This window comes from Mirounga angustirostris, unplaced genomic scaffold (genome assembly GCF_029215605.1).
Source record: "Mirounga angustirostris isolate CCGP_5_RB_7025 unplaced genomic scaffold, mMirAng1.0.hap1 SCAF_8, whole genome shotgun sequence".
NCBI classification, from domain to species: domain Eukaryota; kingdom Metazoa; phylum Chordata; class Mammalia; order Carnivora; family Phocidae; genus Mirounga; species Mirounga angustirostris.
In genome coordinates, this window is record NW_026991716.1 from 68,892,490 (window position 1) to 68,910,067 (window position 17,578).

General features: G+C 39.4%; 1 protein-coding gene across 6 annotated transcripts in view; it reads left to right on the forward strand.

The window, feature by feature from the left end:
- Positions 1 to 17,578, forward strand: part of BCKDHB (branched chain keto acid dehydrogenase E1 subunit beta) — a 210,614-nt gene that overhangs the window by 107,842 nt on the left and 85,194 nt on the right. Inside the window, exon 10 of one of the 6 annotated variants that reach the window (XM_064597803.1) lies at positions 12,716 to 13,767. The exons of the other annotated variants lie outside the window; for them this stretch is intronic. Within the exon in view, the coding sequence (XP_064453873.1) occupies positions 12,716 to 12,724 (9 nt within the window). The 3' untranslated portion in view covers positions 12,725 to 13,767. Of the gene's footprint in view, positions 1 to 12,715; positions 13,768 to 17,578 lie in introns of those variants that run through there. 6 annotated transcript variants of the gene reach the window in all.

The following is a 17,578-nucleotide window of genomic DNA, read 5'->3' on the forward strand; positions in this document are numbered from 1 at the left end:
AACAACAAAACTGAAAGGCAGGCTATGGAATGGGAGAAGGATATTTGCAGATGGCATATCTGATAAAGGGTTAGTATCCAAAATATATAAAGGACTTATGTAACTCAACAACCCAAAACCAAATAATCCATTTAAGAAATGGGCAGAAGACATGAGCAGACATTTTTCCCAAGAAGACATACAGATAGCTAACAGACACAGGAAAAGATGCTCAACATCACTCAGCATCAGGGAAATACAAGTCAAAACCATGATGAGATAACCACCTTATGCCTGTCAGAATGGCTAAAATTAACAATAGAGGAAACAACTGATGTTGGCGAGGATGTAGAAGAAAGGAGAACCCTCTTACACTGTTGGTGGGAATGCAAACTGGTGCAGCCACTTTGGAAAACAGTATGGAAGTTCCTCAGAAAGTTAAAAATGGAACTACCCTATGACCCAGCAATTGCACTACTATGTATTTACCCAAAGGATACAAAAATACAGATTCGAAGGGGTACATGCACCCAGATGTTTGTAGCAGCATTATATATATATATCATGGAATATTAGTCATCAAACAGAATGAAATCTTACCATTTGCAACAACATGGGTGGAGCTAGGGAGTATTATGCTAAACAAAATAAGTCAAAGAGAAATACCATATGATTTCACTCATATGTGGAATTTAAGAACAAAACATCAACATATGGGAAGGAAAAAAAAAAGAGGGAAACAAACCATAAGAGACTGTTATGTATAGAGAGCAAACAGGGTTGATGGAGGGAGGTGGGTGACGGGTCTTCAGGAAGGCACTTGTGTTGAGCACTGGTTGTTTTTTTTTTTTTAAACATTTTTTTTAAAGATTTTTCATTTATTTATTTGAGAGAGAGAATGAGATAGAGAGAGCATGAGAGGGGGGGAGGGTCAGAGGGAGAAGCAAACTCCCCGCTGAGCAGGGAGCCCGATGCGGGACTCGATCCCGGGACTCCAGGATCATGACCTGAGCCGAAGGCAGTCACCTAACCAACTGAGCCACCCAGGCACCCAAGCACTGGTTGTTATATGTAGGTGATGAATCACTGAATTCTACACCGGAAACCAATTTTACCATATATGTTAAGTAACTAGAATTTTAATAAAAACTTAAAAAAAAGAAGGAAGCTATATAAATATTTGGGGAGGAATAGTAGGCAGCATTAATAGCTTGTGCGAAGGGTCTAAGGCAGGAAGATGCTTTGCCTGTTGGAGTAACAGCAATGAGGCTGGTGTGGTTGTAGGGGATATGGTTGTAGAAGTAACCAGCAGCCAGATCAGAAACAAAATAGGGATGCCTACTCTCTCCATTATTAATCAACGCAATTCTGGAGGATCTAAATGATATAAGACTAGAACATTACATTGTTATAGAGAAAAGAGAAAACTATTTGAACTTTATGGGGCATGTTCATACACTTGTGAAGACTTTAAACAATTGAGAATACAAGAATTGAGAAAGGAAGCTTGCTATACAATAAATATTTATTTATTTTTATTTTTATATATATTTTTATAGTTTATTTATTTATTTTTATTATGTTATATTAGTCACTATACAGTACTTCATTAGCTTTTGATGTAGTGTTCCATGATTCATTGTTTGCATATAACACCCAGTGCTCATTGCAATACGTGCCCTCCTTAGTACCTATCATCGGGTTAGCCCATCCCCCCAACCCCCTCCCCTCTGAAACCCTCAGTTTAAAGTGTAATAGTTTTTCCCTATCCTATTGATAAATAGCCAGAAATTGAAAATGGCCAAAAGATCCTATTTATAATAAAAACAAACTATAAAATAAGAATACATTTTATAAGAAAGATAGTAGATTTAGGGGCGCCTGGGTGGCTCAGTTGGTTAAGCGACTGCCTTCGGCTCAGGTCATGATCCTGGAGTCCCGGGATCGAGTCCCGCATCCGGCTCCCTGCTCGGCAGGGAGTCTTCTTCTCCCTCTGACCCTCCTCCCTCTCATGCTCTCTGTCTCTCATTCTCTCTCTCTCAAATAAAAAAAAAAAAAAAAGAAAGATAGTAGATTTATACAGAAAATAATAAAATCTTATGGAAGGCCTTAAAACCAGACTCAAAGAGACTGTGTTCTTGGATGGTATAGCAATATAACATAAACTATCTAATACAACCCCAGTATCAGTCCTAATGGAGTTTGTTAGCCTTTTTTTTTTTTAACTGTCTAAAAATATTTGCAACTTTACATAGAAGATTAAATGCCCAAAAATAGCCAAAAAAGAACAGTGAAGGGGATTTTTTATTAGCTGAAATGAAGACTAACTATAAAGCCATGTTAATCTATGGCTAGCAGTTAACATAGAGGTTAGGGCTTAGCAAACTTTGTAAAAGCCCAGATGGCAAATATTTTCAACTTTGTGGGCCAAATTGCCTCTCCCTTGACTACTCAACTGTGCCTTTTAGGGTAAAAGCAGCTATATGGGTGTGATTTGATTTATTTCTTGAATTGCAGTTTGCTAATTTGTGGTATATATTTTAGAATAAAATAGTGCTCAGAAACTGATAGCATAATATGCAACAAAAGTGATCTGCATGTGAACTGGCTGGTTTTGTAGCCCTTCAAGTTTGGAAGGAAATGTAAAACTGATTTTTTAAGACTAGTTTATTCAAAATATTATTCAGAACAGTTCTCTAGCTATTTAGATGTTCTGTTGTTTTTTAATAAAACAATAGGCTATGAGTTATTGCCTCATATCTTTAATGTGGTGTTGCTGTGTTCCCAGAGCACTTTATCCATACAATGAATGCATTACCCACATTATGGTAATTTGTTTCCATGCCTATTCCCAGCCTTGCCATGGACTGTTGAAAGAAAGGCTGTCTTACACAGCTTTGTGCTCTAACAGGTGACAGACTCTTAGGTGATCAGTTAGTATTGAACTGATTTGAACTCTAAAATCAAAGCCCAACATTTCTCTGTTCACAATGTCTATATGTATTCACTTGAATTTAACTCAAACTACAGGTCTCAGTTTAGCAGGAAAAATGAAAATTTCGTCTATGAATATAGATGTGATTTTGGGTCTCATGGTCTTACATATTTCCATACATAGCTCAAGGCTTTCTATTATTTATATGGAAAAAAAGCAAAAGCCCTCACTGTTTGGCTGTTCCAAGCATTTTACATGTATTAACTAATTTATTCCTTACCACATCAGCATGAAGTAGCACAGTGAAAATACTGAGGAATGGAGAGGTTAAATGATTGGCTTCAAGTCACATACCAACAAAGGTTGAGCCTGGCAGTCCTGCTCCAGAGTCTGGGCTCTTAACCAATCTATGCCGCCTCATTTATCCATAGATAATGCATGCATATGAGTCTGCATCAAAGAAGAGATTGAAAGAGATGTTCTCTGTCTGATATTTCATAATGGGCCTCATTATCACTTCTTGACAAATATATAACATTTTTTTCAGAAAAATCTTTTTCTAAGGTCAGCATTTAACATGAAGTAAAATAATTTTTTTTATATAGATTCACTTTATGAGGAATTTAGATGAACTGGAATGAGTTTGGAAGAGAACCAACAGAAGATTAAGGAAACTTAAGTCATGTTATTGAAGAGAATGTAGATATTTCATCTTGAGAACATTTTATAATGGAATTGAAAGTGTTTTTCATATATTTGAAGGTAGTAATTGGCAGAGAGTTTGGCTTTGTTCTTTATAGTTTGGGCAGATAAATTTAGGATCACTTGGTTGTAGATGCTTTAGAACAACAGGTTTTTCCTCCACGTAAGGAGGAACTTTTCTGTTGCCTTAGAAAATAACGAGCTTTTTCTTACCAGAATGCTCAGAATACGCTGGAAGCAAAGGATGTCACTGAGGATAATCAAGCATTTGGCTGATCGAATAACTGAACTAGGTGACCAGATATGAAGTTCCTTGCAATTCAGTGATTCTGACAGCTTAGCGCAGAGTGATTCTGCTTTATTACTTTATCCTTATTGTACACCTCACCACCTAGAAAAGTTCTATGTCAGTGATTTTTAGTGAAACTTAAGCTCATTAATCCCAGTGGCTATAGAAAATAACATCACAGACTTATTCATAATATCAAGCCCATGGAAAATCATTCATCAGACTTGGTAATAATTGTTGCTCACGCTTCCTTACTGTTTATTAGGTAGCAAGCATTTTGTTAAGCACCTTATATATGTTACCTTATTTACTCTTCACAGTAACTCTCGAGGGTAGGTAGTATTACTGTCTTTTCCTATTTTATAGGTGAGGGGTTAACCAACTGAGCCACCCAGGCGCCCATAGGTGAGGGGTTAAAGTTAACTTGCCCATGTTTACATTAGCTAATAAGATGGCGGGACCAGAATTTGAATTCAAGGCTTTCAGAATCCAAAACCTGTACACTTAACTACTGCACAAACTTTCAGCTTCCTAGCCCAGATCAGAAATTGAAAGTCAAGATAATTGTTAAGTCATGGTTCTCAGGAACTCACACAACTCAGTAGGAAAAAAACCAACCCAATTAAGAAATGGTCAGAGGTACTGAATAAATATTTGTCCAAAGATGACAAATGGCCAACAGGTACATGAAAACATGGTCAACATCACTAATCATTAGGAAATGCAAATCAGAACCACAATGAGATTCCACCTCATACCTGTTAGAATGGCTACTATAAAAAGGATAAGAGATAACTGCTAGCAAGGGTGTAGAGAAAAGGGAACCCTTGAGCCCTCTTGGTGGGAATGCACAATAGTGTAGCCACTGTAGAAAACAGGATAGAGATGCCTCAAAATATTAGAGACAGAGCTACTATATAATCTAGCAATCACACAACCAAAAGAAATAAAATCAGTGTCTTGAAGTGATATCTGCAGTCCCATGTTCATTGCAGCCTTGTTTACAACAGATAAGACATAAAAACAACCTAAGTGTCCATCAACAGATGAATAAAGAAACACACACACAGGAATATTATTCAGCCATTAGAAAGAAGGAAATCCTGCCATTTGCAGCAACATGGATGGGCCTTCAGGGCATTATGCTACGTGAAATGAGTCAGAAGAGAAAAACAAATTCTTGTTTCACTTATCTGTGGAATCTAAAAAAGCCAAACTCATGGAAACAGAGAATAGAATGGTTGTTGCTAGGGGCTGGGAGGTTGGGGAAATGGGGAGATATTGGTCAAAGGGTACAAACTTCCAGTTACAAGATGAGTAAGTTGGGGGGCTCTCTTGTAGAGCCATAGAAGCTCTAGTTAATACTGTTAGTACTTCAAAATTGCTAGGAGAATAGATCTACAGTATTCTCACCGCAGAACAAGAAAAGGTTTTATGTGAGGTGATGAGGTGGTAGCTAATCTTTTTTTTTTTTTTAAAGATTTTATTTATTTATTTGACAGAGAAAGACACAGCGAGAGAGGGAACACAAACGGGGAGTGGGAGAGGGAGAAGCAGACTCCCTGCCGAGCAGGGAGCCCGATGCGGGACTCGATCCAGGGACTCCAGGATCATGACCTGAGCCGAAGGCAGTCGCTTAACCAACTGAGCCACCCAGGCACCCTACTCATTGCTTTTTTGATAGCCCTTTGTTCTGTTGATGGCGGGGACTCAAACCTTTTCTCCTGATGTAAACAACAAAGGGTTGTTTACAGGTTGTTTGAAGTAGGTGAGGGAATTAGCCCTACAGCCTTCTGTGGGAGAAGAATGTTCTAGGCAGAGAGGAAAGTCAGTGCAAGGGCCATAAGGCAGAAGTATGTCTTATATACTTAGGAAACACCAAGGAAGTTTGTGTGGCTGAAGCATTGATAGTGACAGCAGGTGTAGTTATAGGGTAGGCGGGAGAGGTTGGAGAATGGAGTGTTAGTACTTTGGCTTCTACCCTGAGTAAAATGCATGCTATTGAAGAGTGAAATAATGTATTATATTGCAAAAAACTTGATCAGGTTGCTGTGTGGGATTACACTGATTAGAGTCAGGGAGAGCAATTAGGAGACTATTGTAGAAATTTGGAAGAGAAATGATGGTGGCTTGGACCAAAGTGGGTAACAGTAGAGGTGGTGAAAGAAATGGTCAGATTCTGTTTTTGTTTCTTTTTTTTTAAGCAGAGACAATGGGATTTACTGAGCAACTGGGTGTAGGGAGGGGGAAAGAGAAGTCAAGGATGACTCAAATTTTTTGACCAGTGCTATTGAAAGGGTGGAGTTGCCACTGACCGAAATGGTATGACTGCAAGGATACACTTTGTGGAGGGAAGATCAGAAACAGAGTTTTGACTCTGTTGTGTTTCATGTATCTCATATGAATCTGAAATTTGGGAAAGAGATCTGAGCTGGGAATATACATTTGAAAGTCATCAGTATGTAGAGGACATAATCCACGAGACTAGATAAGATCACCAAAGGAATGCATATAGATAGAGAATAGACCTAACAAGGCAACCTTGGGACACTCCAACTTTTAGAGATCAGTGAGAAAGGAAGACACCAACAGAGGGGACTGGGGAATGATCAGTGAGATAGGATACATAAGGTAGTATGAAATCCTAGGGTCGAGGAGGAGGGGTGGTCAGCTGTGCCAAATGATGCTGATAGGATCTCTAAGATGAGTACTGAGAACTGAACAATTGGTTTATCAACACGGAGGTCATTGGTGAATTTAAAGAAACAAATTTTAGTGAAATGTTAGGGAAAAAGCCTGACTAAGGTGTGTTAAAGAGAAATAAAAGGAGAGGAATTGAAAATTGCTAATGTAGAAAGTCGTCAAGGAGGATTTGGCAAAGTAAAAGCAAAGGAGATGGTATAGGATGGTGGAAGTAGGCTCAAGAGAATCTTGTTTTCTATATTTTAAAGAGATGGGATAAATAAGAGCATGATGAGAAAGTCCCAGTAAGAGCATTGTTTTGAGTAATTTGTGTACAAACATGCATATATCTTTTTCTAATTTATTATGCTAATGTTCCACTTATGAATATCTCAGAATTGCTTTATCTGTGTGCTCATTAATGGATATTTAAGTTGTTTTCCGGTCTTCTATATTATATACATTTTTGTTCATGTTTCCTTGTGCATATATGCACTATTTCTTAAATATCTGGAAGTTAAATGTCTTCGTCCTTGTCTGTATTTTCAACTTTAATAGATATTTTCAAATTGTTGTACAATGTGGTAGTACCTACCATTTACACACTCACCAACAGTATGTGAGATGTCTTGTGATGAATCCGATTGTGTGAAATGTTATCCTTTTGGGTTCAAATCTGCATTTCTGTAATACTAATAAGATTGAACATCTTTTCTCAGTGTGTTGGGCATTCTGGTTCCTCTTCTGTAACTCTCCCATTTTTCTACTGGGGAAAAATAACAATTTCTTACTGATTTGTGGAGTTCCTTATATTTTTCCGAATTAAAAAAAACTTTATGAGCTACATATATTTAGTTACCTTTTCTCAGTCTGTGGCCTGCCTTTTCAGTTTTTTAATTGTAACTTTTGATGCACAACAATTTTAAATTCTGTTGTGGTCAGATTTATTTATCTTTTTATTTATAGTTTGTGATTCTTCTGTCTCATCGAAATCCTTCCCTATCACAAGATTATAAAGATATTCTTCTATATTTCTTTGAACAGTTTTTAAGTTTTATCTTTCAAACTTAGGTCTTTAATCACCTCTAATCATAGCTGATATTTTAGTGGGGCTTAAGGTAGGAAGCATGTTTTATTTTTGACTCTGCACCATTTTTTAAATAGTCTGTCCAAATGATTTGCAGTACATCTCTGTCAGTATCTGATTTTCAGATATGCATGGGTTTGTTTAGGGGCTCTTTATTGTTTCTTTATATCACTGCAGAGCCTTCCACTAATACTTATTTTAAGAATATAGCTTTATGATGATAAACCTAGATATCTGGTAGGACAAGTTTTCCCAACTTGCTCTTATTCACACTTCTTCTTGGCTATTTTTTAGTCCTTGTATTTTCTGTAGGAATTTGAAAATTAAGTTGCCAAATTACACACACACACACACAACCCTATTGGAATTTTGTAGGGAATTGCATTTGATTTATAGATTATTTGGAGAATATGACATCTTGACTATGTTGATTTTTCCTTTCTATGAATATGTTCTATCCCTCCATTTATTCAAGCCTTCCTGTGTTCTTTAATAATCTTTTGTATATTTCCCCCATAAACTTCTTGCTTATGTTTGGTTAGATTTATTCCTAGATACCTTACAGATTTGATTGCTGTGATGAATAGGGTCTATTTTTTCCTATTACATTTTCTTTTCCTATTAATGGTCCAGAAGAACATCATTTCTCATTGAATACTGAGCTATATGGGTGTTGAGTGGATTAGTAATGGAAAGGGCAATTTGGGAGGCAGAGTTTCCTAAAATGGGGAGACCATACTGAGGGACTGAACCAGAATAGCATCAGTGAGAATGGAGAAGAAAGCCTGGTTTCATAGCTGTCTGAGGCAGGCCCCAAAACCTGGTGACGTAGGAAAATGAGGGGGTGTGACTGAAGAAAAGAGACTTGGGAACATGATAATAATTAAATGATGATCCTGTTAAATGAGGTTGGGTACATGTTGAAGAGGGATAGTTGAATATTCATTTGAGGACTACATTTTAGTCTGCCAACTTTGACTGTGAGAACTAGAATTTATGCCCACTAGCTCATTAGAAATCTGGATAGCATTGTGTGGATCAAATAGGAGTCTGGGCAAGTCCAGTTACAGGAACTGGAAGTCCAGTTCGGTCTTAGGGCTCTTTGTCAGGCGGGTTTTGATTCTTGCTAATGTTCACTGGATTCTCCGTTTTCCACTATAACCAGCTTCTTGATCACCCTGGCTTCTTCAGCTCTGATCCAGCCTCTCGACTGTAGCACCTGCAACCAGCTGGCAGTTTTTCTGTCCATCTTATTTTAAATTGCAATCTGTGATGTTGGCCCAATCATCTTTTTAGTCAGCCTCCCAGGTCACAGGTTGCTGGCCAGGCCATAAATTGGCTCATTTTGCTTTTTGCTTGTTTTGGTCAAGTGTTCATTGGTTTAGTACTTTGTAGGATGACTACACTTCCCATTTTGCCCAGCATAATTGTTGTCCCAGAACAATTAATAATACCCCCTTTTTCAGTTTGGACAGTACATTATTTGGTTATGCTTTACTCACCACCAGGGACTACAAAACATGGCTACTTATTCCAAAGGAAGGATTATGAAAGAGGAGTGTGACTGGTAGCTACGCTAGGGGGTACTGAGTGAGATCTGTACTTCTAGTGTATAGTGATGGTAGACTTGCAGAATCTGAGAGTCCATGGTAATGGGAACTCATGATAAATGGAGGAGAACAGATAGAGTGTGCCATCTGGGTAGGTTTCCAGATACCCAAGTCAAACAGGTAAAGGTAGATCTGAGTATTCAGATAGGGGTCAGAGTAGAGAATATTTTGGCAGATGGTAGAGGTTGGCATGCCTTTATCAGGAAAAGGGGTCCATCCTTTGATCGGGGTTAAGGAGAAAGGGTTCAGGCATGGAACGTAAGAGCCCTAGTGCCACATCCCGGTCATAGACTAACTGGACAGGATCTATCACTAAGAGACTGGACAACAGGACAAAATTTAGCTACAAAGAGATAAAGTAAAAGCATGACCTTGCACTGAGACCCAATGAGAAGTACGGAGATATTAGGAGAATGATACTAAGCCAGCTCATTCCCAGGCAAACTATTACATTTTACTCTTCAGCACCAGCAAAAAAGCTGAAATGTCAGTGGGTATAATTCCAAAGGTAGGAGTATACCAAACAGGGGAAGGGAAACAAGTGGGGAGCCCTGTGGACTGTGACAAACTGTGCTCCTTGATGAGATGATAAGGAGTTGAATGAGTACATATCTGATATAGGAAGATTGAAGGTAGATAGAATTTTGACCTCAGGTCTGGATAAGAGCAGGTTAAATTAATCATTGTTTGAAAACAGCTAAAAATTAGTGTGAAAAGTCCTCTAGTATCTATATTTTTAAAAATCTTATTTTAATGTAAGATTAATGTTTCAATGTCAGTACAGCGACTTAGAATTATGAAGAATATGTTTATTTTTGCCTATTTTAAGAAATTTAAATAAGGATGAATGAAGAACTTACTTTTTCTGTGTAAGTAACTATGACAGTGAGAAGTTATGTGTCCTAAATGTATTCAAAATGTGTATAAAAAAATACATGATTTCCTGATGACTGATTCTATAAATCTGAGTCTATAAAATAACAGAAGCTACTGGGGTTTTATGTTGAGGAAACTGTAACTGGGAAACACATGTTAAGTATTGATATTTGGGGAAGGCTGAGATGTTCGATGACAGATGGATGTGAAGGCTGGAGGGGCGTGGACAGGGAAGGGCAGAGTTTTGAGATTATTGTGTGTGTAGGTATGTGTCTTAAACCATAAGATAGTGTAACTAAAGGGATGTTTTATAGTAGAAGTTGTAGCTAGGCAATGAGTAATTGCAAAAACATGTTAGAAAATGAAGCTTCCATGGGGCGCCTGGGTGGCTCAGTCGTTAAGCGTCTGCCTTCGGCTCAGGTCATGATCCCAGGGTCCTGGGATCGAGCCCCGCATCGGGCTCCTTGCTCTGCAGGAGGCCTGCTTCTCCCTCTCCCACTCCCCCTGCTTGTGTTCCCTCTCTCGCTGTGTGTCTCTCTGTCAAATAAATAAATAAAATCTTAAAAAAAAAAAAAAGAAAGAAAATGAAGCTTCCTTTTGAGGTATTATTCCACAGAGATTCTAAAAGGGGTTGCTCAGGATTTGATTCCTGAAGGATCCTAACATAATTATATTAAAAAAATACTGTTAAAATTACCATTAAAAGAATTAGTCATAAATCTTTTTGTTTTGTTGTTGTTATATAAATGGAGAACAAAATTGTCCTTGTTCTGAGGGAAAAATGGGTAACAGGCGTTTTTGTTTGTGTGGTCTGTACTTTATGTATGTGTGTGTCTACTACAATAGTAACAGGTAATGTCTTTTAACAGCTCATGGAAAGAATTAGTTTCTTCTCTACCAAAAAGCTAGCCTTGTGGAAGCTGACAAAAGTCATTATATTATTATGATTTTGGCTCAAGAAAATAAGGATATCTTGGAAAAAGTTAAGGAGTATGGCAGTGGAAGAAAGACATCTATAATATAGCAGACAAATTATTTCAACGAAAGATACAGTGTGTCTTTAATTGCATTCTCATGGACTATTGGTTTAAAATGTGCTGACCAACAGCAATATCTGGAAGAAGGGAACTTTGGATTTCCAGCTTGAGTTCAATTTCGAACTCAAAAGTTCAAACGAACTTTTATTGAGCATCTACTCTGGAGCCAGGCAGCCTGAGTTTGATACTCGGTTCTGTTATTCTACCTGTCTGTACGTCTGTATCCTCATCTCTGAAGTGGACATGGTAATGGTAGTCCTAATCCTCTGTTGTTATTTGGAGGATGAACTGAATGTATGTAAAGTACTTAGAACGGTGTTCACCACTTTGACACAGAAAGTCAACTGAATTAGAGACTGGGGGTTTAAAGATGTTCACACTGTCTTCTTGGGAGAGACAGATCAGCCACACAACAGTATTAGTATTTTCTGATAATGCCAAGAAAATGTTTATCAAAAGGTTGCTGCGGGGACACAGAGCTGGAACAGATAACAATCTTAGGGAGATAGTTTTCTGAAGTAGAATTCAAGAAAGGTTTTCTCTAGGAGAGGAGAGAAAATTTCTCCTAAAAGGCCAGGAAACAAAAAATAGATGAAGCCAGAGGCTGGGACACATTCATTTGTAGCTTTTTGAGCTTCCTTCCTTACTGGGTCCCCCTCTGCATCGGGTCACTGTGTAGTTACTTGGTAAAGGCGTGGTGGAGATCATTTTAAGTTTCAATATTCCTTTCATTTGTACTATCAGTTACAAAGTTGAACTGAGTCTGATAGTGTTAGAATAATTGGGATAGCAAATGATTATTTCCAAGTGGAGTTCTCTGTACTATTAGACAGATTATTGACTCTAGGGCTAGGTTAAAGAAGGTCCCAGAGAATGAGCAGCCCCTGTATGGCATTACCCTGTCCTTCCACTCTCAGTTCTAATGAATTCAGAAGAGAGATGAGTGTTATCTTGTTAAAATAAAAGAAAGGAAGACATTTTAAAACCAACATGTGGGAATCATGCTTTAAGATAATCTTGATATAATAATTTGTGATTCTCTAACCTGTGAAAACTCTAAACTGTTCAGCAATATACAATGTATACATTTGGGGGGGTGCAGAAGTGTGACTTTATTTCTCTGTAACTGAACTCAGTTTAGCTCTGGAACCTCCTTTTCTGCTAGTAGTGAGCAACATAAAATATTGCTACTTTACGTTAACCTCTCTTTATCACTTGGGAATAAAAACTCAGTCAAGTGCAAGATGTAATGCAAAACTCGTAGTCATTCTTAGAGCTGTTCCCATTCTGTGGTTCTTCCTCCACTTCCACCCTTCCCCACTCCCCAGACATACTCCAGATAGTCTCAGTGTAGGGAAGAAGGAAGGTGTCCATCCATCCATTTGTCCCCCAGGCCTCCCCAGCCTTTCCCATGTGTCTCATCCTGATTGAGCTTTGCCTTTGTCTTCATGTTATCCCTATTGCTGTGTCAATAGCTGGGGCATCTTATGGTTGATTATTTAATTTTTTTTTTTTTAGGTAAGCTGAAACCATGATGACTGCTTGTTGATTCATTGGCCAGCCCCATCGTTCTCCATGTTCAGTATACCCAGCCCCTCCCGCATTGCGGCAACAAGAGCTCTATGAGACCTCCCTTGAAGGGGCCATGGGAATGTTTTTGGATTCCTTTCACATCTCACTAAAGCCAGAATGACAGGGAAGCTCAGAGCTCTCAATCCCATTCAGCACCCTTTGCAACCATTACTGCTCTGTGGTATCTACCCAATACTGACTTGGAGGACCCATCAAAATGGTTCTCCCAGAGGTATTTAGATAGGAAGCTGAGCACAAGCCCCTAATGTTTGTGGATACCCTCTTCAGTCTGATTTTTTTTTTAACCATCTTACCACCCCATCTCCTATTTATCTCCCTCCAGGCATTCACTTACATATATATACCTTCAAAACACCCAGGTATCGTCTAAACTCTAGTTAGACACCTTGGTCCTTACCTCTTCCTACCAGCCAATAAGACTTTGTCTGTTTTCCTAGAAGCAGGAAGACTGTTCTAATATCATGTTATGCTATTATCATATCATATTCTATGAGTAACTTTCATATAAACTCTCAGTCCTAGATGTTCCAAGTCAAATGCTTTTGGGACATCAAAACGTACCATTTCTCTCTCAAGCTTTTGCAGCACAGAGTGCGGGTTTCAAGACTATTGCTTCTGCTGATCTCATCTTAAAAATTCTATTTGGGGGGTGCCTGGGTGGCTCAATCATTAAGCGTCTGCCTTCGGCTCAGGTCATGATCCCAGGGTCCTGGGATTGAGCCCCGCATCGGGCTCCCTGCTTCGCGGGAGGCCTGCTTCTCCCTCTGCCCCTCCCCCTGCTTGTGTTCCCTCTCTCGCTGTCTCTCTCTCTGTCAAATAAATAAATAAAATCTTTGAAAAAATAATAAAAATTCTATTTGGAAAGTTAGAACTGAACAACAAAGTCTTTGTTCTTTGCTGTGCCTGCCTGTCCCCCAAAGCTGAAGCTGACTCAGCTTTACTGGGTAGCAACAAAATCAGTAAGAATAAAAAACAAATCAGGTGATATTTCAAAAATACTATTCTGTTAACTCTCATTGCTTAGAGCTGAGTTGTTACACCCCAGGAGAGGAATCCTCAATCATTTATGGCCCTAACTTTGTGACGAGTCAGGCTGATATCCACGCATATTTATAAACAGAATTGTTAGTTTGTCAAAGATGTGTTCCAGGTGAGCTAATGTTAGGTGTTGAGGGGAAACTGTTGGCCAAAATTTAAATTCTGACTCCTCTCTGATTCACCTGGATGTCTTTACAATTTATTGAAAGCTTCCAGAATCTTCTCTCTTAAACAAACAGAATGACTCACTTGTGACAATAGAGCATATTGTCTGTACTTCTGGAGACTCAGTGAAGGATGTCAGCAGCCAACCAAATTCTATTATTGGAGATGTAAAATGAATAGAAACGGTTCTTGAAGTGACCCCTGTTCCATTCCTGAAAGAGCAGCTGCTGGGATGCTCATGACTGTGAGTGGCTGCTCATGGCTGTGTTAGCGGATGTGTGTGTGTTGCTGGGGCCACTTGACCTGGCTGCGTCAGGGCGGTTTGGATGCTTTCTGCTACTTAGCATTCAGAATGCTCTAAGACCTGCTTGCCTCAGAGTTTTTCAAAGAAGGAAGTGAGATAATCTGTGCGAACGCTGTCAACTTCAACTCTATGCAAGTGTTAGGTTGTTATCTTTAAATTCTTACTAACTCCTGCTGTACTCTTATTTCTCCTCCATATAGTTTTCTTTCGTTTCATTGCTTTGAGATATTCATGCCTGGGAAGCTTGATTTTTTATTTTTTTTTTAAACAAAGTAAGCTTAGACTCAGTACCCTACATAGTCAGTCTCATCTGTTATCTTGACATCTTTTCCACTCTTTAAGCCATGTCCTGGGGCTTCTTTGGTTCTTTTTGGGTCTGTGACTCTTCCTGTTGTGTGAACATGGGAAATGTTTCCAAATGTGCTATTTCTTTTTTTAAACTGAACTACATTCTCTGCTGCATAGTTTTACTTTTTTCTCTAGACTTCGTTGGGCTTACCATTTATATAAATCGGTCTGAAAAATGATTGATTTGAATTCCACATTTGGACAAAATGCCAATTATGTGCAAAGTATAGTGACCATCCTGGGGAGAGGGATGAGCCCAGGCCGTCCAGGCCTCCCACTGGAGTGGCAGTCAGCAGTGGTGCCATTCGCCAAGGCTGGGAACAAAGACATAGAGTGGAGGAGGGAAGGGTTGGGCAGAGTTGGGGAGTAGGGAGAGATTAATGTTAGTTTGGGATACGGAGAAAGCTTGACTAGGAGAGGCTCTGCCTCTAAGTGGCAGATTGAAGCCATGGGAGTAAGTGGAAGAAAAAAGAGATGACTTTCCTGTTGAATAACTACCAGACTTGCTATGGTTATTCTTCTGTGAGCAGATATCCCAGTGGGGGAAGACCCCTCAGAATAGCTATCGTGATGTTGAGGTATCTATGTGTTGAGTGTCATTGATAGGCTTCTCTGGAAATGCACAGTTTGAAAATCAGCAACAAACTTGCACTAGAACTTCTCAACCTTGGCACTACTCGCATTTTGTTTCCGATAATTCTTTGTTGTGGGTGACTGTCCTATGCATTGTAGGATGTTTAGCAGCATGCCTGGTCTCCACCCACTAGATGGTAATAGCATTTCATTCCCTACCCCTCCTGCTGTTGGCTGTGACAACCAGAACTGTCTTGCAGACATTGCTAACTGTCCCATGGGCTACATAAAGCCACCTTGGCAAGTTCTTCTCTTGAGTTTATATAAAGCATTTTTGGAGGAGCTACATTAGCTTTTCTGTTCCAAAATAGCTGAAAAATGCATTTGCTTCTGCAGTTATCTTGACCCCCACTTAGGAAGCAGGTTCCTTATCTTGGAAGATCGAGTAAATAATTTTTAGGTTTCTTTAATCAAGTATTGCACATAAAAGCACAAACAGCTGTCAGTTTCAAATCAAATCGTGTTCTTCTCTGTGTATGTATCACATATAAATGAAGGGGACGCTGCATTCCAGAAAGTGACAGAGCTAGCAGTTACGACACACGAATGGCTGATAGTTCTTCATGTGTCAAACATTTGAAGGCAGACCATCCAAAGGAGTTACCTGAGAAGTACTCTTGGGGTTGGAGGTAAGAGGGTGGGGTTCAAGTGAAGCAAATATGAACTTGGTTATAGGAATTTGAATGTAAAAAATTTAAAACACAAGAGCTAGTCCTTAATATTTTCAAATGCACATTTGTTTATAGTTCATAAAGAAAAAGAATATAAGAAAGTAACTTAAGTTACCTGCCATAGTGGCTGGATTAACTTGTAACCTAAAACGCTGCTCTTAGAATTAGTACCCAAGTTTAGGTCCTACCCAAGGATAGGTCCGTGGCAAGCAGTGGCCTGTATATGTGTCGCCCTGAAATGATGCTCTTAGTTATTCTGTTAGAGCACATTTTGTGAGGATTTTGTTCTTCTTGCTCACTTTCCTTTCTTCACGTCCCGCGTGTCCTGGTACAGTTCACAGTGGTGCAGAGTGGCCTGGGGAGCAGCCTCAGAGAGGATTTAGCATCCTGTTTGTTTGGCTCTGTTTCTTCCCTGACCTCTAGCCTCCTTCCTCGCAGTCGAGTGCTCTTGACCCGCAGCTGGGGAGAGCTGAGGGTAGGAGTTGAGACCGTGGTGCATCACCTCTTCTAACGGATCTTCCGACATTTCTTTCTTTTTTTTTTTATTATTATGTTATGTTTATCACCATTCATTACATCATTAGTTTTTGATGTAGTGTTCCATGATTCATTGTTTGCGTATAACACCCAGTGCTCCATGCAGAACGTGCCCTCTTTAATACCCATCACCAGGCTAACCCATCCCTTCACCCCTCTCCCCTCTAGAACCCTCAGTTTGTTTTTCAGAGTCCATAGTCTCTCATGGTTTGTCTCCCGCTCCAATTTCCCCCCCCCTCCATTCTTCCCCTCCTGCTATCTTCTTCTTCTTCTTCTTCTTTTTTTTTTTAACATATAATGTATTATTTGTTTCAGAGGTACAGGTCTGTGATGCAACAGTCTTACACAATTCACAGCGCTCACCATAGCACATACCCTCCCCAATGTCTATCACCCAGTCACCCCATCCCTCCCACCCCCCTCCACTCCAGCAACCCTCAGTTTGTTTCCTGAGATTAAGAATTCCTCATATCAGTGAGGTCATATGACACATGTATCTTCCAACATTTCTTCCTAAGCTGTCATAAAATCATGGCTACTGTACCTTTTCTGTGCCTCGTAGAATTGTGGCTATTAGACTTCCAATCCCAATTTTAATCTTTTACCAAATGGAGGAAGAAAAAAGGTGGATTTGAGCCTTTGTAACAAGCATTCAGCCCCCACTCAGAGGCATCCGTACCTACCCTCTCAAAATCCAGTCACAGCCTTGATGAATAAAAATGGGAGGAGAAGGGAGAGAATACCAGAGTTTGGAGGTCTTTATACTGCTTTTCCTCCTGGGGTCAGGAAGAGTGGTCTCTGGAAAGCTGAGGAAGGTGAGGGCCTTGTCTGTGTACTTCTGTCATTTGATTGGAGTGACTAGGCCACTTTGGAACCAGCAACTATATTTTATCATTTAAGGCAGAATTAGGTTTGGGCTTACCTGGTCTTATATAGTACAGGAAAGATGGAGTAAATATAGTTTAACTATGAGTCTCCTCTCATGAGAGTCTCCATGGTCCAGTGGCTAGAGCATGTTTATCCAAGCTTACTTACTGGCTCCCTGTGTGTACTTGGTCAAGTTACTTAACCTCTCTTGTTCTGACTCCTCAT